The 27837-nt window shown below is 40.2% G+C and overlaps 1 protein-coding gene across 4 annotated transcripts in view; it reads left to right on the plus strand.

The window, feature by feature from the left end:
- Positions 1–7958, plus strand: part of LOC127959634 (methyl-CpG-binding domain protein 5) — a 74661-nt gene extending 66703 nt beyond the window's left edge. For 3 of the 4 annotated variants that reach the window (XM_052558923.1, XM_052558922.1, XM_052558921.1), the window contains 4 exons: positions 2675–3619; positions 3947–4020; positions 5278–5353; positions 5467–7958. In XM_052558923.1, coding sequence (XP_052414883.1) covers positions 2675–3619; positions 3947–4020; positions 5278–5353; positions 5467–5526 — 1155 coding nt within the window. In that variant the 3' untranslated portion in view covers positions 5527–7958. Of the gene's footprint in view, positions 1–2674; positions 3620–3734; positions 3875–3946; positions 4021–5277; positions 5354–5466 lie in introns of those variants that run through there. The other variant, XM_052558924.1, reaches the window with a different exon arrangement.
- Positions 7959–27837: the final 19879 nt, after the last annotated feature.

Below are 27837 nucleotides of genomic sequence, written 5' to 3' on the forward strand. Positions count from 1 at the left end.
TAGTTCATCGTCTAGCTGACTACGTCTTTTATTATTATTATTATTTTTATTTTTTCTAAAATCCTGTCAAATGTGCACAAACTACTAGCTACTACTAAATATTGTAGAAACATAATTTTCTGTAAAGTTGCTTTTGTAACGATTTGTTTTGTAAAAAGCGCTATACAAATAAACTTGAATTGAATTGAATTGAAAAGTATGTATAATGCTCCTCAGAGTAAAACATTTTATCCTAAATGTGTCAAAATTCTAAGAATTACATTATTTTAGTCTTATTCCTAGACTTCAGAATAAGAGTGATTTCATTAAGGTTCCTAAGTGCTAGGACTAGGTCTCAGCTCCTAAATTATTTAAGAGAGCTGATGAGGTCTCCTAACCTGCAAGATGGCAGCAGAGAGGAGGAGACAAACACTTTCCAACGAAAATATGACATATTGGAGTTATATGAGAATAGGGAGTAGATACAATGATACAAATCTGATCAGAACTGACAAAGTAAGAAATTAAATCACCTCATCATCTTAGCAGGTCAGTGCTCTAACTGCAGAAATGAAAGTAGTAATTAAATTTATTTAATTTTTTTTTGGGGTGAAAAAAATAAATAAAAATAAAATAAATACAAAGCAAAACAAAACACTGCCAACTGCTTTCAATTGAAAGTAGCTTAAAGTGGTCACTTAATGTTGCTAGACCTCATAAAGGTGAATTCATTTATCTATATTTATATTAGTGATGTCAAATGATTAATTCCAATTAACTGCATTAAAAATAAAAGTTTTTGTTTACATAATATATATGTGCAATATGTATATTTATTAAGTGTATACGAATGCAAACACATGCATGTATATATTTAAGAAAAATGTTAATATTTCTATATAAAATGTATTTATATATATATATATATATATATATATATATATATATATATATATATATATATTATAATATATTTATGTTTGTGTTGTGGAGGGTAAAACGAATGGGAAGTTTATTCTTGTACACAGATATGGCATATTCATGGCAGTACACATGACATTCATGTATTAATTTGTCATTTAAACTGATGTAAACAGAAAAAGAGTAGACTGGATTTTTTCAATCCTGTCGCCCCATCTAGTGGACACTAAGTATTAAGGCCTTCATTGCAAAAGAGTCACTAGGGTTTTTTGGAGTTATACAGCAACACGAGTCAGACGAGTATGAACAACTGAGATGAATTTGGTGAAACATTAAAGTTCTAGTCGGTGTCAATTACTCTCATAATAAATGTTAATAATTAGGGCTGGGTAAAAAAATAGATTTTTCGATTTAATCATTTTTTTAATTGTGGTCGATTCAAAATCGATTATCAAAGGCCATGAATCGATTTTTTTCCATATTTATTTCCGCAGACATTGAATGTAAGATTACCGTTAATCTAATTACAAATCTTCTCCACTAGATGTCACCCTCTTATGTGCCTTGTGCGATGTTCCCCACAAACCTGTCATTCATTCATTAAGCAGTGGTTCTCAACCTGCGGCCCGTCACGAGTTCAAATGCGGCCCACCATATGCTGAACACACACACACACACACACAAAATTTTGTTTTACAATTAATTTTATTTTTTACATTAATTGAAAAAAAATTAGGGTATTAAAGAAATATAAGCTATAGCCTAATGTTTTTATGTGGAATGATTTTGTTTTTCATAAATTATTTTCAGACATGAGCAGACTTACTCACATAACATTACCAAACATATACAAGCGCACACTTTGGCAGAATTCAATTCAAATAGTCATCAATAGCAATTAGTTCGGTAAAAGGGAGAAAAAAATAAATGTGGAGAATGTCAGCGACTGAACCCATACAAAAAAAAAAAGAATAGTCGCAGTATTAGTAGTGAAGGATTTTCGGTTTGCCCCGCAACTCACTTGAAGAAGTTCAAGCAAATAGAAACACCATATACTACGCAACAAAAATCGCGTACGCATCGGAGAGTGTGTACCGAGGCTCTGAGCAGACGACAATTGCACATGTGCAGGCAGTGTGAAGAAGCTCATTGCCACTCGAACCTGTGCAATCTGTAAATAAAGAATATAATCAGCGTGCACTTTCGGAAGTATAAATGGAAGAAGTCCGCGTCAGCGCTGGCCGTGTCTGCGTCCGGATTGCTCATGCGGAAAGTATAACACACGCTTTACAATCGCAAACTTCTTTGTGCTGTTACTATATCGAGCCGAATTTCACAAAATTGTTCAGCTCCCGACAGAATCAGGTGTTTTATTTATGGGGAGTAGAATTATTTATTTATTTCAATAAATCTAATCTATTAGATATCATAATATGAAGGCTATAATATTATAAATCAGGTCTTACGGGTTTGGAACGACATGAGGGTGAGTTATTAATGACATAATTTTGATTTTTGGGTGAACTCTTCCTTTAAGTGTCATCTCAGTCAACACTTAAGAATCAGTCTTAATTGCTTTTAGCTTTATAAATGTCTCCTGATCTTAGAAAAGTCTTACTTTTTGCTAATAATTTTTTGACACTTTAGTTAAAGCTTAAGAATATTCTTAAGAGCATTTCTGATAAGTTTTATACACATGGGCTCAGTAAAACTTCTCTTTTCTCTGCCTGTAGCGACCCTGCTCTACATGACATGCTGCTGTTTGTGTGTTCAGGGCTGTGTGTCTGACGGCGGGACGCAGATGTGCGCTCTCTCTGGAGACGCAGGCCTGTACCGTGACGCTCCGCAGAAGCTGCAGGGTGAGGTTTCTGTGCCGGGAGGCTCCGGAGGCCAGAGTTCGGTGGACGCTATCTACAAAGCGGTGGTGGACGCCGCTGGCAAAGGCATGCACGTGACCATCACCGCCAGCGCGAGCGGAAGCACACAGGCTAGCCCCGTCCCCGCGCTCAGCGCCATGAGTGCCTTCACCGCATCCATTGGCCCGACACTCGGCTTGCCTCACGCCGTCAGTGCCGTCATTCACGCGCCGCGCAGAACCGAGGGCACGAGCCGCACACCGCCCAACCGCAGGAGCTCGGAGCAGAACATGCCCGACGGCACTGACGCCCACGAGTTCTTCCGCTCGCCGCGGCCGCACTGGGACGAGCACAGCCTCGTACACTGGAGAGGAGAGGAGTTTCTGGAGTGCTCCACACAGGTGCGCAGCAGCAAAGCGGAGAGGAAGTGTCCACCGGAGATGATCTCCGACGCTCAGATGGATGACAATGCGAGCCTGCGGTTTAGCCACCGTGCCAGAGAGCGGCTGGAGCTCAACGGAGCGCTGCCTCGCGGAGGATACGGAGAGCCGCTCACCGGAGACGACCAGTCACCTGGATCCTCCACCAGCTTGGAAGGGCCACTGCTCAAAGACTACACTCACTTCAACGGGCACTTTAACGGACACTGTGCGCCCAGCCCCTCAGACACCAAGAGTCTCAGCAGCGAGGAGGAGCTGCGGCACCCCGACTCTCCTTCGGCCGAGCTGCTGCACTACAGGCCCAGGGCCTTCAATGTGGGCGAGCTGGTCTGGCCGATCAAAGGCTTCCCGCCCTGGCCGAACAAACTGATGGGAGAAGAGCATGGGTGCAATGACAGCATGCATCTGTCAGAACAGGCCAAGGTAAAAGACTGCCTTGTCCTGTCTATATGCCTTTGAAGGTGTCTAACGGAAAAGTCATTCTGTTATTATAAAGTATGAAAATATGTTCCAGAAGTATCATGTCATTTATCTGTAGAGCGGCGTGTCCCATCGCCTGCTAGTGCTGCAGTGAGGTTTGTCTTGTGGTTTGGTGGAGCGAGAGGTGCTCTGTGAACTTGTCAGTGATTGTTCTCATTATAAGGGCTTTGAGATCAAAGGTTAAAGTCAAATCTTTAAATGCAGTATTAATTATTGGAGATAATAGTTCTCTGGGTAACAGATCTGATCTTTGAACTATTGTTTTTTTAGGTGGAACCTGAGCAGCTGAAAACACTAACACAAGACCTTCAGATGCTAGACAGAGCCAGCAAAAAAAACAGGAAGTAAGTTTCTCTGCAACAGAGATCCTAAAATGCTCATACCCTGAAAAACATCTACAAGTGGGAAAAAGATTTCAAATTAATCTTCATTGAAGAAAAGGTGCAACACTCACTTGAGAAGGGAAAAAAATGAATGTTGAATGGTTTGTCTAAGTTTTTACATGCTGTTTTAAAGCAGGTAAAATAATAAGCTGATGCTACTGTGATAAGAGACCAGCACATGACAGTCTTGCTAAGACACTACAGCTGATCTGAGATCTGCATCCTGCAAGACTCAAATGTATAATGCTCTCAGATTTCCTAATTCTCCCTTCAGCAAACACAGAGAATGGGATAATAGTTCATGCCATTTTATACACTTCAGTGCTCCGTATCTGCTCCACATCAGACGCTGAGTGAAAGGGGAGTTTTACTATGACAGGATAGTTATGACACTTTATTCGCCACGAAGAACAGCTTGTTCTGCGCGTCTTACATCATTATGCTACGTCACTGCGCACGTGCAGTACTTTCCAGTTTCTTTATTCAATCCAGTCGTGTTTACATGTTCTCTTGCTTGGATTACAAAAGGAATAAACCACCTCTTACAATCTGATCGAAATTTTAGTCCGATCTGGCCAATTCAATCCAATTGACGTGTTTATATGTGACTCTTTTTATTCTGATTGTGCTTCTCGTCCTATTACGATCGGATAAGTAGGGTCCATTGACTGGCTGCCACCTACTGGCGGTTTTAATTCCACATTCAAAGTATCATTTCATTTTTTTAAATAATTTTAAACATCAGTATTAAATGTTTTATTTTTCAAATATCCAAACATTATGCATTTGTAACTGCAGGTTAAAGCACTCCATGTCCCCCTGAGCTGAATTATTAAGTACCTTTATTAAAGGTAATAATGCCCATAAAAGGTAAAAATCAATTTAAACAATTAAAAAGATTAATTTCTGTTCACTGATGTGAACCATACCACCAAGAATGAAGAATATAAAAAAAACTAGTAGTCAGATATCAGCACAATAATACACTCTAATTAAAATAATGTCTAATTAGAGTTATCGATAATATTGCAAAACAAAATCGAGGTATAATTTTTTTCCAATATTGCACACCCCTAAAACATAGACTAAGATAATAAACGTCGTTAATGTCACGTTATTTTAAGTTTCTTTCCAAAACGCTTGTATCTTTGTGCAACAGTTTGGCTCGACGTCTGTTGTTTTTGGAGGCGTGTTATTAACGGTGTCTCTCTCTCGCAGGGCGGGAAAGCTGAATCATCAGTTAGAAGCTGCGATTCATGAGGCCATGAGTGAGTTAGACAAGATGTCTGGAACTGTGAGTTTCACACAAGCACACACGCGCACACACACACACACACACATCTCATGGAGCTTGTTCTGATTGGATGACGAAATGATGCAGTGAAGCTGTTGTCTGTTGGTCTGCAGGTTCACCAGGATCGTCAAGTCAAACTGCCCAAACCCAAGAGGAGAAAGATTTCCAGATAACAGAAGCATCAGTGTCTCTCTTTCTGTCTCTTTGATCGTGGTGCTACTCTCTAGCAGACGGCTCATCGTGGCTCCGCCCTCATCCAGTGACTGACAGGTGCTGGATCAGCCAATCAGAAAAGGCAGCAAAAACAACTTGCTGAAGTTGCTGAACTATTTTTTTCTAGTGTACAAGGAGAAAAAAAAAGAAATTTACTGCATTTAAGAACACAGACAGTCCAAATATTTCTGATATGTTTTCGATGTGTATATAGACAATACAGAAATTTCATGGTAAAAACATGGGAAAAGTGTAAATACTGTAGGATAATGACATGTACAAGCCAACTCAATGCACACTTTATCTTCAGCTGTACAAAACACAAAACAGAAATGTCTCATCGGCCCATAAGGCCCAGCGACATTACAATGAATAAGAGTCAATCTGAGACTTTTCGAAGCTTCAGTTAGAGTTGTATTTTGAGTGTGTGTGTGTGTGTGTGTGTGTGTGTGTGTCGGAGTGGACTTCACCAGCTGAATGGTGTAGTTGGGTTTGACTCGAGCTTGTGGGCTTTTATATATAGTTCAGGTCTTCCAGCACTAAACACTAATACATGAATATGTTTATAATTGTCCCGTGTCATTTTGCTGTGTTTTCTGTCTTTATAAGGTTAAGTTGGTCTCTCCTTTGTGGTATGTGTTTGAGTTAGACGGCACTGGTTTGTTAGGTTTCTTTGGAGTCGTTCGTACTGTAATAGTCCACGAAGAGGAAAACTAGGGGCCTTATAATGGGTGTTATAAGTAATGCATGGACTCCCTGTTTATTTGACATGTTCAGTAAACTTGGCAATAATATGGCCCTGTGCAGATACTCTAAGCCTTATACTTAATGTGTATACACACACACACACACACACACACACACACTTCAGTATTATTCCGTTAACACAGTGTTTCTTTGCCTTTCAGGTTGCACTCATTATTTTCTCTTTTGAAGTTTCAATCATCAAGAAATTAACCATACTTGTGGAAAATCTTCATTTCGCTGTGCACTTAATGATATAAATTTCCAGTCATATCAGTAATTGAATAAAATTAGATTTACTCTACATGGCATCACATGACCAGCCGAACACCAATCACTTTATCCCAGTAATGTGGAAAAGATAAAACGCTGTCAGTAGCTGCAGGTTTGGTTTTTGGCGCTGTATCCATGCATCAGGAGTCAGAATCAGTCTAAAAACAGTATCATGTCAGCCAGCCGCCGTCAGAAACCACTGACTGGCCCAATTTGGGTGTAATGTGGTGATGTTGCATTTGTGTGCTGCATTATGGAAAGACACAGATGAGCTGTAGATGTTAAATCTCTTACAGGCTCGAGAAAGTCCTGTTATTATTCAGATTCAAGCTCTGAAAAGGTTCATGGGAAATGTCTCTTCTGAATGACAAACAGAGGAGTTTGTTTTTGTCTGTGTGTCTATTTTGCTTTTCTGAATATATGATCAGAAGGGTTAGAGAAGTGACTTGGTATCATAGACTGGGAAATGGAACAGGTCAAAGGTCAGTGTCAGTTGTACAGAATCATGGTGTGACATGGACATCTGCCAGTAACACTAACTCGATATGAAGAGCTGATTAAATTATTTTTGTGTGTAAACTCTATAGATACGTGTGGGATTTGCAGCACATTGCTGTGTGAAACTCGCACTCATCAGTTTGCATCCATTTAAAACTCTAAAGCAGGGCAGATTGAATGGCAGCTATTGGCTGTTTTCTCTCCTTGTCATCTTTACAGAAATCTCACTACGAAATTAAGTGCAATATTTCCATTCAGAGGAACTGGGAACTATATGGCGCAGATATCATTGCAATGGCGTTTCAGAGGAGAAATGGTGCAAGCCCGTGAACAGATTCGATCGACTCGTGTCTCTGCTGGTGAAGTCGACTCTGTTGTCAGTGCAGTGCTGCGCTCTGTGTTCAAACTCTTACTGTTCAAGGTCAAAAACATTTTGTGTTCAGTGTTGCCCAAAACATTTTCCATTTCAATTCTTGAGTCCTTTTCTTTCATTTCCTCTGTGTGTGTGTGTGTGTACATTTTTATTTTATTCTCTTTGCTTGCTATTTTATGATTGGTATCTGACTGGTATTACAAACCTTTCTGATGTCAATGTTTTTTCAATACATATCGGAGTATATATTTTCTCACCAGTATGTACTTTACAGCAGTCGACTTTGTAAAGTATGTTGTGCACTTGATTATGTTTGTTTCTGATAGCTTTGATGTGGCTGTTAGGGTTAGTTTGTTAAAGTCCATAATTTCTTATTGTTTCATTTTATTTTTTAAGATGTCATAAACAGCAGTTTTGTAAATATTGTGAACATTACAGGTCATGCTGTGATGTGACATTGAAATGATGTTGCACCAATGTTTCAATTAAAACCTGGTCACTAAATCTTGGTCATTAAACTGGTGTTTTTACAGTAGCTTTATAAGATGGATCGTCAGAAATGATTGAACGTATATTTTTCAAAGTCATGTTTCAATACTATTTTTAAATTTTATTCAGTTAGTTTTCAGCAATGGTTGGTTACATTTTATGTTTTATTTCTTGTACAAAATTATTGATCAATTTTAAACCGTTTTAGAAATGAGAGAATATTACAGTTCTTCTGTTTCTGTACAGTCCTTTGAATTCGAGGCTGCCGCCATGCAAGCTGTGTTTTTTATCGCTGCTAAACAGAGGTACCAATAAAATGAGTCAATGCAAAAAGGTAAATCAGGTCCAGCACTAACTAGTAACAGTGTTATGGATAGTTATTTTACATTTATTTTTATCTTAAATTGTAGTCTCATCTGAGTATTCACTGTCTGTCAATCGATAGCAAACAAAGGGTACTGCTGGAAATTTTGGGTCACTTGTTAGTGTTTCCTTGTAATTGTTGATGATCATGTGATGAAGTACCTCATTTTACACAAGATCTTTCATATATAACATCTTTACAATGGTTTATGTTCTGAAGTTTCTCCTGTAATTACTGTGCTCTGTCTTTGGATGTCGGAAAAAGGTAGACTAAGATCAACCAAAATGTATGTTTCAGAATCCAAAAAAAAGGTGGCACTTGTGCTACTATCTTTTTCAGTTGCTGGCGCAAAACATGATTTGGTCGCTCAAATTATTTATAGTAAGCCTCTCTGGTAAAAAATGAAAAATAATGAAACTATATTGCATGCAGATGTGAATTTTATTTTACTTGCCATCTTTTAAACCACATGCCGCCTTGTTTTATTTCTACCACTTCACACAGTGCATTGCTCCGTCTTGGTACCTTAACCCAGGGCCGTAGCTGGGGTTAGAGAGAGCGGCAACCTCCCGCTCTCTCTCGTGAGGCCAATAAGGAAGTGACTAAAACTGCAATTCATCGACTTGCCACTTGAGGCTGGCTGCAGAAGAGAGTCAGTCCCATAGACTTCCCATGTTAAAATGCCCAACTTTACAGCAGAAAAAAAAACGTTTACAGCCTGGTTCAAAAAATGATTTTGGTCTATATTGCTAATTTTGCCCTTCATATGACAACTGTGAGGGGGGTGAATTTTTTTTAAACTCATCCGTATAAATTATATTAAGACTTAAAGTTCTGCATAATTAAGGGCGTGTCCGCTTGAGTGACAGGTGGATTGCCGCTGCTGACAATGCCGTCGCACTAGGTGGGCGTGGCTTCAGCAATCAGCTCCCGCCTTTTTGCCCATTTTGGATTATCCGGGAAAGTCGCGCGGTGACACGCTGCCAAGATGGCGACGGCCCGCTCTACACACTTTAGGTTTCAAAACCGCTAATGAGGAGTCTATGGGTGACGTCACGGACACTACGTCCATATTTTTTACAGTCTATGGGTTAGAGCAGTGGTTCTCAAACTTTTTAGCCAGCGACCCCTAAACTAACATTAACGAGAAGTCGCGACCCACTACCACAGAATACACAAACAAAAAATAAATAAAGTTGTTTTAAATCCACATCCACTTCCTATGGAAGCTTGTTTGCACCACAGAATAAAAAATAAAAAAGGTAATTGTGATTTTATATAATTTATAACTTAATAACTCGCACTGCAAGTTTATATTTCACAATTATGAGAAACCAAGTCAGAATAGCTAGATTTAAACTCGCAATTTTTAGATAAAAAAAAAAAATCGCAATTATCTTTCAAATATTTTCTTACATGGCGGAAACAAACTTCCATCATATTTACTGTATTTAGGCTTACCTTTCAGTGGGATGGGTGCACTTGTTTTTCGGTGCACAAAAGCGTAATCTGTGGCCTGATGTTGGATACGGCTACTCGCAGATCATCCTCAACATCAAGACGTGATCTGTATTTATTTTTCATGTACGTAACGGCGGAAAAAGTCTGCTCGCACAAATAAGTAGAGCCAAACGGAAGCAGTACATCCATTGCTACACCGGATAACTCTTTGTATTCTTCTGCTACTGCGATCCAAAATTCAGGCAGTGTGGAACTGGAAAATAACGTTTTTAATGTCCGATCACTGGACAGCTCCAGCAAAGCATCTTCCAGTTTTGTGGGCAGATTAGTCTTAGTTTCGGTGAATGGTTGCCGTATCCAGTCATACAGTTCTGGTTGCGTCTCTTTTGGAAAATACTTATGGAATTGTTCCAAAAGGCCATGGAGATGACCAGTGATGTGTGTTTTCAGGTTGCCGAGACTCAGTCCATTCTCCTCCAGATGTTCATCCAGCTCAGGAAACATCTCCACATTACCTTGTTCAGCTCGCTCAGCCCATCTTTCAAGCTTTTTCACAAATGCATCAATTTTCTCATTCATTGTCAAGATGTTTGTGTTTGGACCTTGTAATGAAAGATTAAGCATGTTAAGCCTTTCGAATATACAGGCCAAATAAGCAAGTTTCGATAACCAATCTGGATCTGTCAGGTGGTGCGCAAATTCAGATTTAGATTCTTTCAACAACGAGTGCACTTCCTCACGCAGTTCGTAAAGCCGGCCGAGTGCCTTCCCGCGAGATAACCACCGGACTTCGGTATGAAACAGCAACGCTTCGTGATGCGAGCCCATCTCGTTGCAAAGGGTGGCTAGCAGTCTACTGGTTACTGGACGTGATTTTATGTGATTTACAATTTTGATTGCACCTTTGAGAACACTGTTAAGCTCACTATCAAGTGCTTTGCTAGCAAGAGACTCGCGGTGAATGATGCCGTGGGTAAACTTAACATGAGGAGCCACTTCTAAAACCTTTGCCTTGAGTCCCTTGTTTTTACCTACCATTGCACCTGCACCATCAGTACATATGCCAACACAGTTATCCCATGAAAGTCGCATCTCTTTTAGTCTGGTGTCCAGCTTGTTGAAAATGTCACTGCCGGTACAAGTCCCCTCCAGCACTGAGCAGAAGAGCATTTCCTCGTGCATTTTTCCATCAAATATGTATCTGATGAATGCCAGCAACTGAGGAGAATTAGACACATCGGTAGATTCGTCGACCTGTAACGCATATTTCTGTCTTTAGAATTTTTTTTTTTTATTTGTAATCTTATTTTTTTAGTATTTAAAAATATTTTTTGTAATCAGAAAATACAGAATTATTTCAAACCAACTCGCGACCCCTTGAAATCAGTTTGAGAACCACTGGGTTAGAGGGGTCCTGGTAGAGGTTGTTCAGTGGGCCCTGTTTGAACCCTGGCTCTAGGGATGCAACATAAAGGACACAAAAAGTATGCCAATCAAAATAAGTTTATTTTAATAACAAAAGAGGAAAAAAAGAAAGGACTGGAGAAGCAGAAACACTGCTACTGCAGTGTTGGCTGCAAAACGAGAGAGAGAGCAAGAGCATGTGTCCTAGATTTGAAGTGACTCCCTTCAGGTGGATCCAATTAACCTGTTAATTGCAGGAGAGGGACCAGGGAAACTGCAATGAAACACAGATTAAAACACTCACACATAACATACGTGTTTTAAGTTTGTAGGTGTCCAGAAACTCATTTAAAATAGCACTGCATAGTCTTCACTGTAAAATAAAATACACAGTCAAACCAAAATGTATTCAGACACTTTGAACATTTCTCACATTATCACAGTTTATTTGATATAGTTTAGAAATTGTTAATAAAATATGACAAGAGCTCAGGGTTAAACTGTGTCAGAACAAATTCCTATTGATAATGTCAGATAACATTGATAGAAGGATATGTAATGGAATCAACCAGAACTTCAGACAACTGTCAGTATGATAATATTTACACAAATATCAATACTTTGTTGAACAGTTACCAAGCAAGCAATGCTTAATTTTGTTCAGTCTGCGGTTTGAAAAGGTTGCATTAGCAATTAAAGGAAGAAACACTTAAACAAAACATGGTCAGGTCCCTAATTTAATATATATTTTTGGGTATAATATTTCACAGATCACTGTATTTTGCTATAATCACTTACATAAATGAACTACTGTCCTGCACCCACTACTAAAAAATACATAATCAAGTTTATCAGATTTTTGGTTTGACTATGGATAAATTCTTGTTAAAACTACAAAGTAATTCAGTCAAGAGCAGTGAATGATTTGCTTTCATTTTCATACATTAAAGACACTGACAGTAGAGCTAGTAAATTAGGTGCGGTCACTTTAAGAGACAATGCATCCATTATAATGATACACATCCGATTTCTTTCTCAACTTACTTAACTTTCACTTAAGACGTAACCACAGACTTTTCGAACACACTTTCCAAGACGGTATTTTGACATTTTGTATGTATTTGTCGGTACGAAAGCAAGAAGACTTTGAGACGCGTCTCTGCGTGCACCCTGAACACTGCGGTGCTGAATTGAGCTCTTTCGCATCTTTTTCTGTTTGTTTAAACTGCGATTTGTATTTGTTCGTTCAGGTGCAAGAGGACGCGAACGTCCTGAAGGAGAGCTCGGTTCAGTGTTGCTGTCCGTGAGACCCGGCTCTCTCTCTTGTATGCACCATTAACAGCGCGCGAGTAACCAGCTGCTCAGTTCAGCTTGACCGCATCTTGTGTTTGAATGCTTTAAACTCTTTTGAATGTTTAAACTTGCAAGGTTTAAAAACGTGAAAATGAGTCGCTGAGCTGAAGCCAACTTGATGTGTTGAATCCTCAGAGAACGTATTCTTAAAATACACATTTCTGTTTTAATAAATGCTCATAGTAAATCATAGCATATTGCCTAAAAATAAGGAAGGTACAAAAATAATCAGTGATACATTTGCAACCTCTTAAAAATTAGGGGCGCATTGCAATATCATAAGGTCGCATATGCGACCATTTTGGTCGCAGTGTAGTTCCCTGCATACTAAAAATTTGTGCTCTGCATTTAAATTTAACCCATCTAAAGTGTACACACACAGCAGTGAACACACACCCGGAGCAGTAGGCAGCCATTTATGCTGCGGCACCCGGGGAGTAGTTGGGGGTTTGATGTCTTAAGGGCACCTAAGTCGTGGTATTGCTGGCCCAGGACTCGAAACCACAACATTAGGGTTAGGAGTCATGCTCTCTAACCACTACACCAAAACTCTGTCTTGAACAATTACCATCCAATTTCTGTGGTCCCTTTTATATTTAAAAAAAAATTGTCAAATGTGTCAAATGAGTAGTTCAGCCGTGAAACTCTATCGGTGCTCTAATTGGTTCATTCAAAATTACATTCCTGGCCAATCAGGTTCTAATTATAATTACTGTGTGCCTATAAACCAGACACATTCCATGCTCGCCACACCTGTGCGCAATGTGTATCCTCTTACTAGTGATTTGTCTCTTACTGGTAATTCCCAGTTCCATGAGAATTGTCTAACCCTGATGTTGAGGTCATCCACTAATGATAATAGATCAGGGCGAGACAATGACACAGCCGCCACCCAAACTGGTGGCGATGAACAACTCTCTAACACCCTTGCCAAACGCCATGCTTCAATCTCAGAATGGCCACTATCAAAAATTTTGTAGAACTTATTGAGCCGTAACATTGCAGCTCTAACAGGATTATCTCATCAAGATTTGTTTATCTTTTTCCTCGCCTCGTCCGATCCTGATCAAACACCACCTAGTTCGTCCAACACAGTCCTGGCTAAGGCTAAAAGAAAAAACATGATATCTGCAGCAACTTCCACTCCTTCAGCAAAAAGATCTTCTAACGCTCCCCAAGAAGGACAGGACCCCATGCTTGCAGCTCTTTTAAACACCAAAGATTCAATCAACAAAATTGAAGCCAGAGAAGCTGTGCTAGAGAAACCTTCACTACTACCCATAGAATCTCCATGAGTCCCCCAGTGTGATGTGTCACCGCGTCACACGCTGGCGATGGCCACTCTTGCACCATCCAGCAGAACCCCATTCATTTCACCTGCAGCAGCTTCAGCAAGTATGAGAAATCAGATCTTAGCAGGTAATGATAGCAGTTTAGTAAAAATACCGCTTTGCATCATCATCAGCATCAGCATCATCTGTGGTCCTCTGAGGGGTCAGCATCATCTCTTCTCATGTGTTCTGGATCCAGTCTGGAGCTTGTGTATATCCTAACTGGGGCCCAGGTCAGGAAGCAGACAAACTGGCTAAACCGACCGTCTGCTTGCAGCCTCACGTCAAAGAGGTCAGTTAATTCTCAGCACATAGAGACTCTTTCCACCCCCCCCCCCCCAAGATTACTGTTATAAACAAGCCATGTCTAAAAGGCAAAGGGGGAGGTGTTGCTTCAATTTATAAGTTGTTTGAAGTAATGGTGCTTCATATAACATTATCCAGAGAAACAAATGTTAATGATAAATCCTTATGATTTTTACACTGGCTACTGTATACAGGCCACCAGGGCACCATACATACTTTATTAAAGAGTGGTGATTTTACATCCGAGTTAGTTCTGAAATTTAGTTCTAAATTTTAATAGTTGGTGATTTTAATATCCATGTTGATAATGAAAAAGATGCACTGGGATCAGCATTTATAGACATTCTGAACTCTATTGGGGTTAAACAACATGTTGCAGGACCTACTCAATGTCGAAATCATACTCTAGATTTAATACTGTCACATGGAATTGATGTTGACAGTGTTGAAGTTATGCAGCCAAGTGATGATATCTCAGAACATTATTTAGTTTTGTGCAAACTTCATATAGCCAAAATTGCGAATTCTACTCCTTGTTACAAGTATGGTAGAACCATCACTTCTACCTCAAAAGACTGCTTTTTAAGTTATCTTCCTGATGTATCCAAATTCCTTAGCATATCCAAAACCTCAGAACAACTTGATGATGTAACAGAAACTATGGACTCTCTCTTTTCTAGCATTTTAAATACAGTTGCTCCTTTACGCTTAATTAAGGTTAAGGAAAACATTTTGACACCATGGTATAATGAGCATACTCGCACACCCTAAAAAGAGCAGCCCGAAAAATGGAGCGCAGCTGGAGGTAAACAAAACTAGATGTATTTCATATTGCTGGCGGGAAAGTAACCTATCTTACAGAAAAGCATTAAAAACTGCTAGATTCGATTCCTTTAGAAGAAAACAAACATAACCCCAGGTATTTATTCAATACAGTGGCTATATTAACAAAAAATAAAGTCTCAACAAATGTTGACATTTCTCAACATCACAGCAGTAATGACTTTATGAACAACTTTACTTCTAAAATCGATACTATTAGAGATTAAATTGCAACCATTCAGCTGTCAGCTACAGTATCACATTAGACAGTGCACTATAGACCCCCTGAGGAACAGTTCCACTCATTCTCTACTATAGGAGAGGAAGAATTGTATAAACTTGTTAAATAATCTAAACCAACAACATGTATGTTAGACCCTATACCATCTAAGCTCCTAAAAGAGGTGCTTCCAGAAGTCATAGATCCTCTTCTGACTATTATTAATTCCTCATTGTCATTAGGATATGTCCCCAAAACCTTCAAACTGGATGTTATTAAGCCTCTTATAAAAAAAACACAACTTGACCCCAAAGAACTAGCTAATTATTGACCTGTCACGGTCCAAACAGTCCGGCCATGAGGAAAACAGAAGTTTCTTTAGAAAATGGGTTATTTTATTACACCCCAAAAAAATACTGAACAATAGAAACCAAAAAATTAACAACTAGGCCTATAAAAGAGGTCAACAAAATATAACTATACTCAAAACAGCATACAACAAAACAGACTATGAACTTAACAACATCACCTAACAGAATGAGACACCAGGGAACATATATAGTGACTTGACAAAACCAATTTACACAAAAAGGGGAAAATAAAAAATGGGAGACAAGTACAAACAATTACAGAGCCAACAAACTAAACCCAAACCCCCCTCTAACATGGCATTACATGGTATGGCTTAATTGGCAGGTCACAGGATATCACAGTCCTCCACCCTTGGCCACACCTTTCTTCCCCCCCCCCCAGGACAGAGCTCTCTCCAACATGGTAACAAAGAAACAATGATTAATAAACAGAAAATATTTACATAGCCCTACAATGTGAAAATGTGTGCACTTCATTTAAACAGTGTGTTGCTAAGACAAATAATATTATATGATAACTGAAATAAACTATATTATCAATGTTTCTAAATCATGAATTGTTTGGGGTGTGGCTATTGCAAAAAATTACTTAACCTATGTACCTAAAACATAACTTGGGTGCTGGTATTACCCTTCCTTGCCAATTGGTCATCCTGTGTGGCTTAGGCCACCACATGACCGATCTCGACTCTTCCTTTTCTGTCCAAGATACTAGAAAAGGTTGTATCCTTACAATTTTATTCCTTCTTAGATAAAAATGGTATCTGTAAGGATTTCCAGTCAGGATCTAGACCATATCATAGTACTGAGACTGAGACACGTGAATTAGACGAAATGACTGACAACATGGGCACTATTTTCTCTAAGACATTAGAAGCTGTTGCCCCCATAAAATTGAAAAAGGATAGAGAAAAATGTATTGTGCCATGGTATAACAGTAATACTCTCTCAAGAAAGTAACTTGTAGTCTTGAACGCAAATGGAGAAAAACTAACTTGGAAGTTTTTATAATTGCATGGAAAAACAGTATGTCCAGCTATAGACAGGCTCAAAAAACTGCTAAGGCAGAGCATATCCACAAACTCATAGAAAATAACCAAAACTATCCAAGGTTTTTATTTAGCACAGTGGCTAAATTAACAAATTACCAGATGCCACCTGATTAAAATATTCCATCAACGTTTTAAAAGTAATGACTTTATGAAATTCTTCACTGATAAAAAAGATAACATTAGAAATACAATAGCAAATGTAGATTCTACAGCGTCTAACACTTCCATTTCATCCATCACACCCAAAGATAAACTGCAGTGCTTTACAACCATAGGACAGGGAGAACTAAATAAACTTATCACTGTATCTAAACCAACAACATGTTTATTAGATCCTGTACCCACTAAATTACTGAAAGAGTTGTTACTTGTAACCGAAGAACCGCTTCTCAATATCATTAACTCGTCGTTATCTTTAGGTCACTTCCCAAAACCATTAAAGCTGGTGGTTATCAAGCCTCTTATTAAGAAACCAAAACTAGATCCTAGTGTACTGGCCAATTATAGGCCTATTTCAAATCTTCCATTTATGTCTAAAATTTTAGAAAAATTGTGTCTGCTCAATTGAGCACCTTCCTGCACAAAAATGATCTGTATGAAGAATTTCAGTCAGGTTTCAGGCCCCACCATAGCACAGAAACTGCACTTGTTAAAATTACAATTCACCTGCTTCTTGCATCAGATCAAGGCTGCATCTCATTTCTAATTTTACTTGATCTTAGTGCTGCATTTGACACCATAGATCATGACATACTCATAGATCGATTACAAAACTAAACAGGTATTCAAGGGCAGGCTCTAAGATGGTTTAGATCTTACCTGTCCGATCACTACCATTTTTTTATTTAAAAGGGGAGTCATCTCATTTATCATCAGTAAAATATGCAGTGCCACAAGGATCCATCCTAGGTCCCCTTTTATTTTCAATAAACATGTTGCCCCTTCGTAATACCATGGGCATAGTAAGATACCAGTGATTTAATGGTGACTTAGTATAACTGTATAATCTCAAAAATGCACTCTCAAAAAATAAAAATCTGAGACTGTGTAATGCTGAACAAACAAACGTTTTATTAAGATAAATTATGTACATTAGTATTTACACTAACAAAAAATACTCTGCCACAAGGAAATAAATCTAAATAAATAGATATAATAACCCTTTTCTATTATAAACACTATTTACCCTCCAGTACACTCACGTTTATGTTGACTGCAAGATTCAGGCTAATTGACATTCAGTTACTTGCTAACGTAGCATTCTATCATCCTGGGTAATACTATGACCAGTTAATACTATTTTCCACAGAATATGTATTTGAAAGCCTGGTCAGTCACTACTGCTAGTTTATTTTTGTGGCTAGCTAGTTATTTTGCCTACTTACACTCTGACTCTGCTTTATGAAAAAGCTTCTTATGTCCCCTTTCTTCTTCTTGGGTGGCATCTACAAAGTACAAAAAGGGGCAAAAAACCCCCCGGAATATTAAAATGTTTTTACTCTGGCCTTTGTATGTGGCAGAGAGAGTGCAAGCACAAAAGTATTCCCAGCCTGCACTTGTAGCCTGTCAGATACCCCGCCGCCAATCAAATTACGGCGTTTCTTGTACTGTCGTCGTCCTGGCCGTTAGAATCGATCCAAGTAGCAGTGCAAAGATCCAAATAGCAGTTCAAAGGAACTTGTTAAATATTGGTGGGACAAATTTGTCATCTCAAAATATTGATAGGGACTAGTACCTAGCGTCCCCCCTAAACCTACGCCCATGGGTAATACTCTTAGAAAATACGGAATTAGCTTTCACTGTTATGCTGATGATACTCAGCTATGTATATCAATTAGGCCAGATTCAACTTCTAAATTATCTAAGCTAACGGAGTTTGTTAAAAATGTAAAATATTGGATGACCAATAATTTTCTCCAATTATATTTGGATAAGACAGAAATATTAATTATCAGACCAAAGAAACACGACACAGTATCTTGTAGATTACAGTTTGCAACTAGATGGATGTACTGTTACTTCCTCTACAGTCAAAAATCTGGGTGTTATATTAGACCGCAGTTTGTCTTTTGAAAATCATATTTCCCATGTTACAAAAACTGCATTCTACCATCTTAGAAACATTGCCAAGCTACGAAACATGTTACCTGTTTCTGATGCAGAAAAGCTAGTTCATGCATTCATGACCTCTAAATTGGACTATTGTAATGCACTTCTAGGTGGTTGTCCTGCTTCTTCAACAAACAAGCTACAGGTAGTTCAAAATGCAGCAGCTAGAGTCCTTACCAGGTCAAGAAAATATGATCATATTACCCCAATTTTACAGTCTCTGCACTGGCTACCTATTAAGTTCCGTATCAGTTACAAATTGTCATTACTTACCTATAAGGCCCTAAATGGTTTAGCTCCTGCGTACCTAACTAGCCTTCTATTGCGTTACAATTCATCACGCTCCCTAAGGTCACAAGATGCTGGACTTTTGGTAGTTCCTAGGATAGCAAAGTCCACTAGAGGAGATTTGGGAGCTTTTTCACATTTGGCTCCCAAACTCTGGAATAGCCTTCGTTATAATGTTTGGGGTTCAGACACACTTTCTCTGTTTAAATCTAGATTAAAAATTCATCTCTTTCGCCAAGCATTCGAATAATGTATCTCTTAAATTGTGAGTGTAGTTGCATCTGATCAAATGTGCATTCTTATTCTTTAGCTTGGGTTAAACTAAATAATTTTACTTTGTTGGATCAGCAGCTATACTAATGATGTCTCTATTTGTTTGTATGTTTTGCCATAACTAGGATTTACACAAGCTCCAGTCTGTGTTTGACACAATTGACCACAACATTCTTTTGCATAGATTTAATTAATGGAAGCCAATTAGCATGGTTTAAATCATACTTATATGACCGCCAGCACTTCGTAGCAGTGAATGAAGGTCTTTACAGGGGATCTGTATCTGGGGCTCTAGTTGTCCTGGTCTCTGCTTTCTTTCAGGGCTGTAGAGGTCCTTTCTAGGTGCCGTTCGACCATCTGGTCTGGATACGTACTGGATCTGGGTGACTGCAGTGACACTTTGATCTGGATACAGACTGGATCTGGTGGCTATGGTGACCTCAGAATAAGAGAGAAACAGACTAATATTAGAGTAGATGGCATTCTTCTAATGATGTAGCAAGTACATCAGGTGTTATGGGAAGTGTTCCCGGTTCAGGTTTACCTAATTAATGCAGCAGCGGACGTGGGGGATTATAATGTAACAAGAGCTCATTCAAATACTGAGGTGTTAAACACTTCCGGGCTTTATAAAAACTAAGAAATATTTTTAAAATCTATATGATGTTTGATAGGGAGCCAGTGCAGTGTGGACAGGACCGGGCTAATATGGTCATACTTCCTGGTTCTAGTAAGAACTCTTGCTGCTGTATTTTGGACTAGCTGTAGTTGTTTACTAAGCGTGCAGAACAACCACCCAATAAAGCAGTACCATCATCTAACCTTGAGGTCATAAATCCATGGATTAACATTTCTGCATTTGACATTGAGAAAATAGGCCGTAATTTAGATATATTTTTGAGATGGAAAAATGCAGTTTTACAAATGCTAGAAACGTGGCTTTCTAAGGAAAGATTGCTATCAAATAGCACACCTAGGTTCCTAACTGGTGTCGAAGAATTGACAGAGCAGCCATCAAGTCTTAGACAGTGTTCTAGGTTATTACATGCAGAGTTTTTATGTCCTATCATTAACACCTCTGTTATTTCAGAATTTAGCAGTAAGACACTACTCGTCATCCAGTTTTTTATATCGACTATGCATTCCATTAGTTTCTCCCTTTGGTGTAAATTGCAAAATCATATTATTATTACTACTCAATGCAGAGTGCAATCATGCAATTGTGGATCTGGTCAAGCTCGATTAACAATTGTTTACAAGACATGAGCTTGGGGTTGATCATCTAAGCGAGCCAGCCTCAGCGTGAGGGTGTTTAAAGGCTGAAACAATTCTGAAGAGGTTGTCTTGAACATTTCCCTCAATCTAGCTGATTTGAGGTAGCAGGAAAGAATAGTGTGGTGCATCATACTTCTACCAATCCTCAATTCTAGATGTTTCATGATGATGGTTATTTACATTATTTTAAAGATTTTAGTCATCATGTGCTTCTCCAGATATGCCTGACAAGACTAGATAGTTTTACTATTATTTTTTTCACTAATAAAAAGCTGTATTTAACATTTAATCTAAGCTTTCTTGACAGCAGAATCAAAATGCGGCTTCCTGGTCCAATGACATTTCTGGGGATTTAAGTGTATTTTTCATAGTTTAAATCCTGTTATCTCATCCCTGTTGCCTAAATGTTCAGTTGGTAATATTAGTTTGCTTATGTTACTGTACTAATGTGTAGTGCCTAACCCTTTACTATCATTTTTCATTATTGATACACTGTTTTCCTAATGAATGTTGTTCAGTTGTTTTGAAGCAATCGTTGTGGTTTAAAGTGCTATATAAAAAAAGTGACTTGACTTGACTTGTCTAATAATAATATTACTTAAATAATCTTTAAAACATTAATATTGAAGACTATATTGTAACCCTAACCCTAACCCTAACCCTAACGCTCTAACCCTAACCCTAACTCCAAACCTAACCCTAACCCTAAACCTAACCCTAACCCTAAGTTAGAGGTTAGGTTTGGAAAAATACAACAGCTCCCCCCAACCTAGCCCTCGTCTAGGCCGGTTTGGGATAGGGAGACTGAGGGAAAGGTGCACGGGCCCACGCTTGTCAGACTATACCATATCGCGTGAGATCATCTCCGGTCTAGGAGCTGCGCTTGTCTAAGCATTGGGCCTAAAAAAGTGAAAATTATGTTTTTAAACGCTGGGTCTGCGATGGTTAAATTTAGGCTCTGAATTTTTTCACCCTTAAGTTTCACAGTGCTCGAGTTGAACCAGCTGGGTTAGGTTTGGAAAAGTACAACAGCTCCCCCCAACCTAGCCCTCGTCTAGGCCGGTTTGGGATAGGGAGACTGAGGGAAAGGTGCACGGGCCCACGCTTGTCAGACTATACCATATCGCATGAGATCATCTCCGGTCTAGGAGCTGTGCTTGTCTAAGCATTGGGCCTAAAAAAGTGAAAGTTATGTTTTTGGTTAAATTTAGGCTCTGAATTTTTTCACCCTTAAGTTTCACAGTGCACGAGTTGAACCGGCTGGGTTCATAATTGCTGAGGTTATGGCGGTTAGCTTGAGAGTGCAGTTTGTTCCAGCACTCAATCTAGATCTAAGTAGATATGAGAACACAAAGTTCTTGACTGAACTTGTTCCAGATCGGCGAACCAGACCACAACTCGAAGGTCGCAGACCGGTAATCCCGACCCAGCATCGTGCTCTACCAAAAAGTATTGTTTCAGCCAGACTGCCATGTTATCAAAGACGGTTAATGTCATAGTTAAATTATAATCATTGGGTCTGTGATTGTTAAGTTTAGGGTGTGTTTTAGTTCAGCCTTAAATTTAGCTGTGTTAGAATTAAACCGGCTAGGTTTTTAAACCGCTGGGTCTGTGACGGTTAAGTTTAGGGCGTGGTTTGGTTCAGCCTTAAATTTAGCAGTACTCACCAGACCACAGCTCGAAATTCAGAGTCCGACGATCCCGACCCAGCATCGCGTTCCGCCATGAAGTCCTGTTTCAGCCAGACTGCCTTGTCCCAAAGACGGTAAGTGTCATCGTTAGACTATAAACACTGGGTCTATGATGGTTAAGTTTAGGGTGTGTTTTAGTTCAGCCTTAAATTTAGCTGTGTTAGAATTAAACCGGCTAGGTTTTTAAACCGCTGGGTCTGTGACGGTTAAGTTTAGGGTGTGGTTTGGTTCAGCCTTAAATTTAGCAGTACTCACCAGACCACAGCTCGAAATTCAGAGTCCGACAATCCCGACCCAGCATCGCGTTCCGCCATGAAGTCCTGTTTCAGCCAGACTGCCTTGTCCCAAAGACGGTAAGTGTCATCGTTAGACTATAAACACTGGGTCTATGATGGTTAAGTAAAGGGTGTGTTTTAGTTCAGCCTTAAATTTAGCTGTGTTAGAATTAAACCGGCTAGGTTTTTAAACCGCTGGGTCTGTGACGGTTAAGTTTAGGGTGTGGTTTGGTTCAGCCTTAAATTTAGCAGTACTCACCAGACCACAGCTCGAAATTCAGAGTCCGACGATCCCGACCCAGCATCGCGTTCCGTCATGAAGTCCAGTTTCAGCCAGACTGCCATGTTATCAAAGACGGTTAATGTCATAGTTAAATTATAATCGTTGGGTCTGTGATGGTTAAGTTTAGGGGTGTGGTTTGGTCCAGCCTTAAAAATAGCAGTCCTCGAGTTGAACCGGCTAGGTTTTTAAATGCTGCGGTTATGGTGGTTAGGTTTAGAGCGGTTAGGGTTAGGGTTAGGTTTAGGTTAGGTTAGGGTTAGAGTTAGGGTTAGGGTTAGGGTTAGATTTGGAAAAATACAACAGCTCCCCCCAACCTAGCCCTCGTCTAGGCCGGTTTGGGATAGGGAGACTGAGGGAAAGGTGCACGGGCCCACGCTTGTCAGACTATACCATATCGCGTGAGATCATCTCCGGTCTAGGAGCTGCGCTTGTCTAAGCATTGGGCCTAAAAAAGTGAAAATTATGTTTTTAAACGCTGGGTCTGCGATGGTTAAATTTAGGCTCTGAATTTTTTCACCCTAAAGTTTCACAGTGCTCGAGTTGAACCAGCTGGGTTCATAATTGCTGAGGTTATGGCGGTTAGCTTGAGAGTGCAGTTTGTTCCAGCACTCAATCTAGATCTAAGTAGATATGAGAACACAAAGTTCTTGACTGAACTTGTTCCAGATCGGCGAACCAGACCACAACTCGAAGGTCGCAGACTGATAATCCCAACCCAGCATCATGTTCTGCCAAAAAGTATTGTTTCAGCCAGACTGCCATGTTATCAAAGACGGTTAATGTCATAGTTAAATTATAATCATTGGGTCTGTGATGGTTAAGTTTAGGTTTGGAAAAGTACAACAGCTCCCCCCAACCTAGCCCTCGTCTAGGCCGGTTTGGGATAGGGAGACTGAGGGAAAGGTGCACGGGCCCACGCTTGTCAGACTATACCATATCGCATGAGATCATCTCCGGTCTAGGAGCTGTGCTTGTCTAAGCATTGGGCCTAAAAAAGTGAAAGTTATGTTTTTGGTTAAATTTAGGCTCTGAATTTTTTCACCCTTAAGTTTCACAGTGCTCGAGTTGAACCGGCTGGGTTCATAATTGCTGAGGTTATGGCGGTTAGCTTGAGAGTGCAGTTTGTTCCAGCACTCAATCTAGATCTAAGTAGATATGAGAACACAAAGTTCTTGACTGAACTTGTTCCAGATCGGCGAACCAGACCACAACTCGAAGGTCGCAGACCGGTAATCCCGACCCAGCATCGTGCTCTGCCAAAAAGTATTGTTTCAGCCAGACTGCCATGTTATCAAAGACGGTTAATGTCATAGTTAAATTATAATCATTGGGTCTGTGATTGTTAAGTTTAGGGTGTGTTTTAGTTCAGCCTTAAATTTAGCTGTGTTAGAATTAAACCGGCTAGGTTTTTAAAAACGCTGGGTCTGTGACGGTTAAGTTTAGGGTGTGGTTTGGTTCAGCCTTAAATTTAGCAGTACTCACCAGACCACAGCTCGAAATTCAGAGTCCGACGATCCCGACCCAGCATCGCGTTCCGTCATGAAGTCCAGTTTCAGCCAGACTGCCATGTTATCAAAGACGGTTAATGTCATAGTTAAATTATAATCGTTGGGTCTGTGATGGTTAAGTTTAGGGGTGTGGTTTGGTCCAGCCTTAAAAATAGCAGTCCTCGAGTTGAACCGGCTAGGTTTTTAAATGCTGCGGTTATGGTGGTTAGGTTTAGAGCGCGGTTAGGGTTAGGGTTAGGGTTAGATTAGAGTTAGAGTTAGGGTTAGGGTTAGGGTTAGGTTAGAGTTAGGGTTAGGTTAGGGTTAGTTAGAGTTAGGGTTAGGTTAGAGTTAGGGTTAGGGTTAGGTTAGAGTTAGGGTTAGTTAGGGTTAGGAGTTAGGGTTAGGTATATAGGGTAAAATGCGAAATTGCACCCCCCTATAGGGTGGGGTGCACTTCGTTTCTATAGGTCCTAGAGGGCTGAAATTCGGTATATATACTATTTAGAGGGCGCCCGATCGTTTGCACTTAGTTTGGTAGCTCTAGCGCCACCAGGTGCTGAGATGTGGTATTGCACCCCCAGTTGTTTTGCACCTAGAGGTCTGAAATTTGGTGTGTATACTAATTAGAGGACGCCCAGTCGATTGCACTTGGTTTCATCGCTCTAGCTCCTCCAGGGGCCGAGATATGGTACTGCACCCTTACTTGAGTTTCGCAGTGCTAGGGTTGAGTTTCGCTGTTCTAGGGTTAGGGTTAGGTTAGGGTTAGGGTTAGAGTTAGGGTTAGGGTTAGGGTTAGGTTAGATGAAGGAAAATCCAGAATCCGAATCCCGAAGGATTCGAAAACGGTTGTGCACGGTCCTGAGTCCCACCGGCCGCCAAGAGTCACAAGCACACCCCCAAATCACACACAACAGCCAACACTTCCCCACAGAAAGCCAACGCCAGTCTAAAATATTTTTTTAGGCTCTGTAAAAAATCCCAAACCCGGGCTACAGCCACACGGGCTGTTTTTCTCAGGGGTGTGTGAAGAAAAACCGATGGTAGGTTAAGGTTTAGATGTGGTGAGGGGTATATTACTCTAAAAGTACACATCTCAACGTCTGTATGGACGGAGAAGAAAAATTGAATAAACATATATTGTGCTCAGACGCATCACCACCCTAATGATGCCGGCTGTTTATTTTTAAATGTCTTCAAATTTTGTCATTCAGGTCTGTCGCGACGCGTTTCGAACCTTCCCACAGTGTTCTCATCAGGCGAATTCAATGACAAAATGACTCTGACCCAGCTCGCTCCAGCATTTATGTGCCAGGAGGGCGGGGCTTCTCACCTCGCAACCAATAGCAACCGATAACCACCTTCAGCATTGTATGATGCTTCATGAATTGTTTCTTTCACACACTAATAAACTGTATTGTTGTTTTTTAATTTTTTACAGGTACTAGGCGAATAATGTCGATCAGCAGGCACTTGCAGCAGGTAAGTAGGCACCTTTGTGCATAATTCAGGTGAGTACAGGGAACTCGAGGTCCATAGGAACCCGGCACTGGCTTAGGTGAAGGAAAATCCAGAATCCGAATCCCGAAGGATTCGAAAACGGTTGTGCACGGTCCTGAGTCCCACCGGCCGCCAAGAGTCACAAGCACACCCCCAAATCACACACAACAGCCAACACTTCCCCACAGAAAGCCAACGCCAGTCTAAAATATTTTTTTAGGCTCTGTAAAAAATCCCAAACCCGGGCTACAGCCACACGGGCTGTTTTTCTCAGGGGTGTGTGAAGAAAAACCGATGGTAGGTTAAGGTTTAGATGTGGTGAGGGGTATATTACTCTAAAAGTACACATCTCAACGTCTGTATGGACGGAGAAGAAAAATTGAATAAACATATATTGTGCTCAGACGCATCACCACCCTAATGATGCCGGCTGTTTATTTTTAAATGTCTTCAAATTTTGTCATTCAGGTCTGTCGCGACGCGTTTCGAACCTTCCCACAGTGTTCTCATCAGGCGAATTCAATGACAAAATGACTCTGACCCAGCTCGCTCCAGCATTTATGTGCCAGGAGGGCGGGGCTTCTCACCTCGCAACCAATAGCAACCGATAACCACCGTCAGCATTGTATGATGCTTCATGAATTGTTTCTTTCACACACTAATAAACTGTATTGTTGTTTTTTAATTTTTTACAGGTACTAGGCGAATAATGTCGATCAGCAGGCACTTGCAGCAGGTAAGTAGGCACCTTTGTGCATAATTCAGGTGAGTACAGGGAACTCGAGGTCCATAGGAACCCGGCACTGGCTTGGTTAGGTGAAGGAAAATCCAGAATCCGAATCCCGAAGGATTCGAAAACGGTTGTGCACGGTCCTGAGTCCCACCGGCCGCCAAGAGTCACAAGCACACCCCCAAATCACACACAACAGCCAACACTTCCCCACAGAAAGCCAACGCCAGTCTAAAATATTTTTTTAGGCTCTGTAAAAAATCCCAAACCCGGGCTACAGCCACACGGGCTGTTTTTCTCAGGGGTGTGTGAAGAAAAACCGATGGTAGGTTAAGGTTTAGATGTGGTGAGGGGTATATTACTCTAAAAGTACACATCTCAACGTCTGTATGGACGGAGAAGAAAAATTGAATAAACATATATTGTGCTCAGACGCATCACCACCCTAATGATGCCGGCTGTTTATTTTTAAATGTCTTCAAATTTTGTCATTCAGGTCTGTCGCGACGCGTTTCGAACCTTCCCACAGTGTTCTCATCAGGCGAATTCAATGACAAAATGACTCTGACCCAGCTCGCTCCAGCATTTATGTGCCAGGAGGGCGGGGCTTCTCACCTCGCAACCAATAGCAACCGATAACCACCGTCAGCATTGTATGATGCTTCATGAATTGTTTCTTTCACACACTAATAAACTGTATTGTTGTTTTTTAATTTTTTACAGGTACTAGGCGAATAATGTCGATCAGCAGGCACTTGCAGCAGGTAAGTAGGCACCTTTGTGCATAATTCAGGTGAGTACAGGGAACTCGAGGTCCATAGGAACCCGGCACTGGCTTGGTTAGGTGAAGGAAAATCCAGAATCCGAATCCCGAAGGATTCGAAAACGGTTGTGCACGGTCCTGAGTCCCACCGGCCGCCAAGAGTCACAAGCACACCCCCAAATCACACACAACAGCCAACACTTCCCCACAGAAAGCCAACGCCAGTCTAAAATATTTTTTTAGGCTCTGTAAAAAATCCCAAACCCGGGCTACAGCCACACGGGCTGTTTTTCTCAGGGGTGTGTGAAGAAAAACCGATGGTAGGTTAAGGTTTAGATGTGGTGAGGGGTATATTACTCTAAAAGTACACATCTCAACGTCTGTATGGACGGAGAAGAAAAATTGAATAAACATATATTGTGCTCAGACGCATCACCACCCTAATGATGCCGGCTGTTTATTTTTAAATGTCTTCAAATTTTGTCATTCAGGTCTGTCGCGACGCGTTTCGAACCTTCCCACAGTGTTCTCATCAG

The sequence above is a fragment of the Carassius gibelio genome, chromosome B6 (genome assembly GCF_023724105.1).
Source record: "Carassius gibelio isolate Cgi1373 ecotype wild population from Czech Republic chromosome B6, carGib1.2-hapl.c, whole genome shotgun sequence".
NCBI lineage: Eukaryota > Metazoa > Chordata > Actinopteri > Cypriniformes > Cyprinidae > Carassius > Carassius gibelio.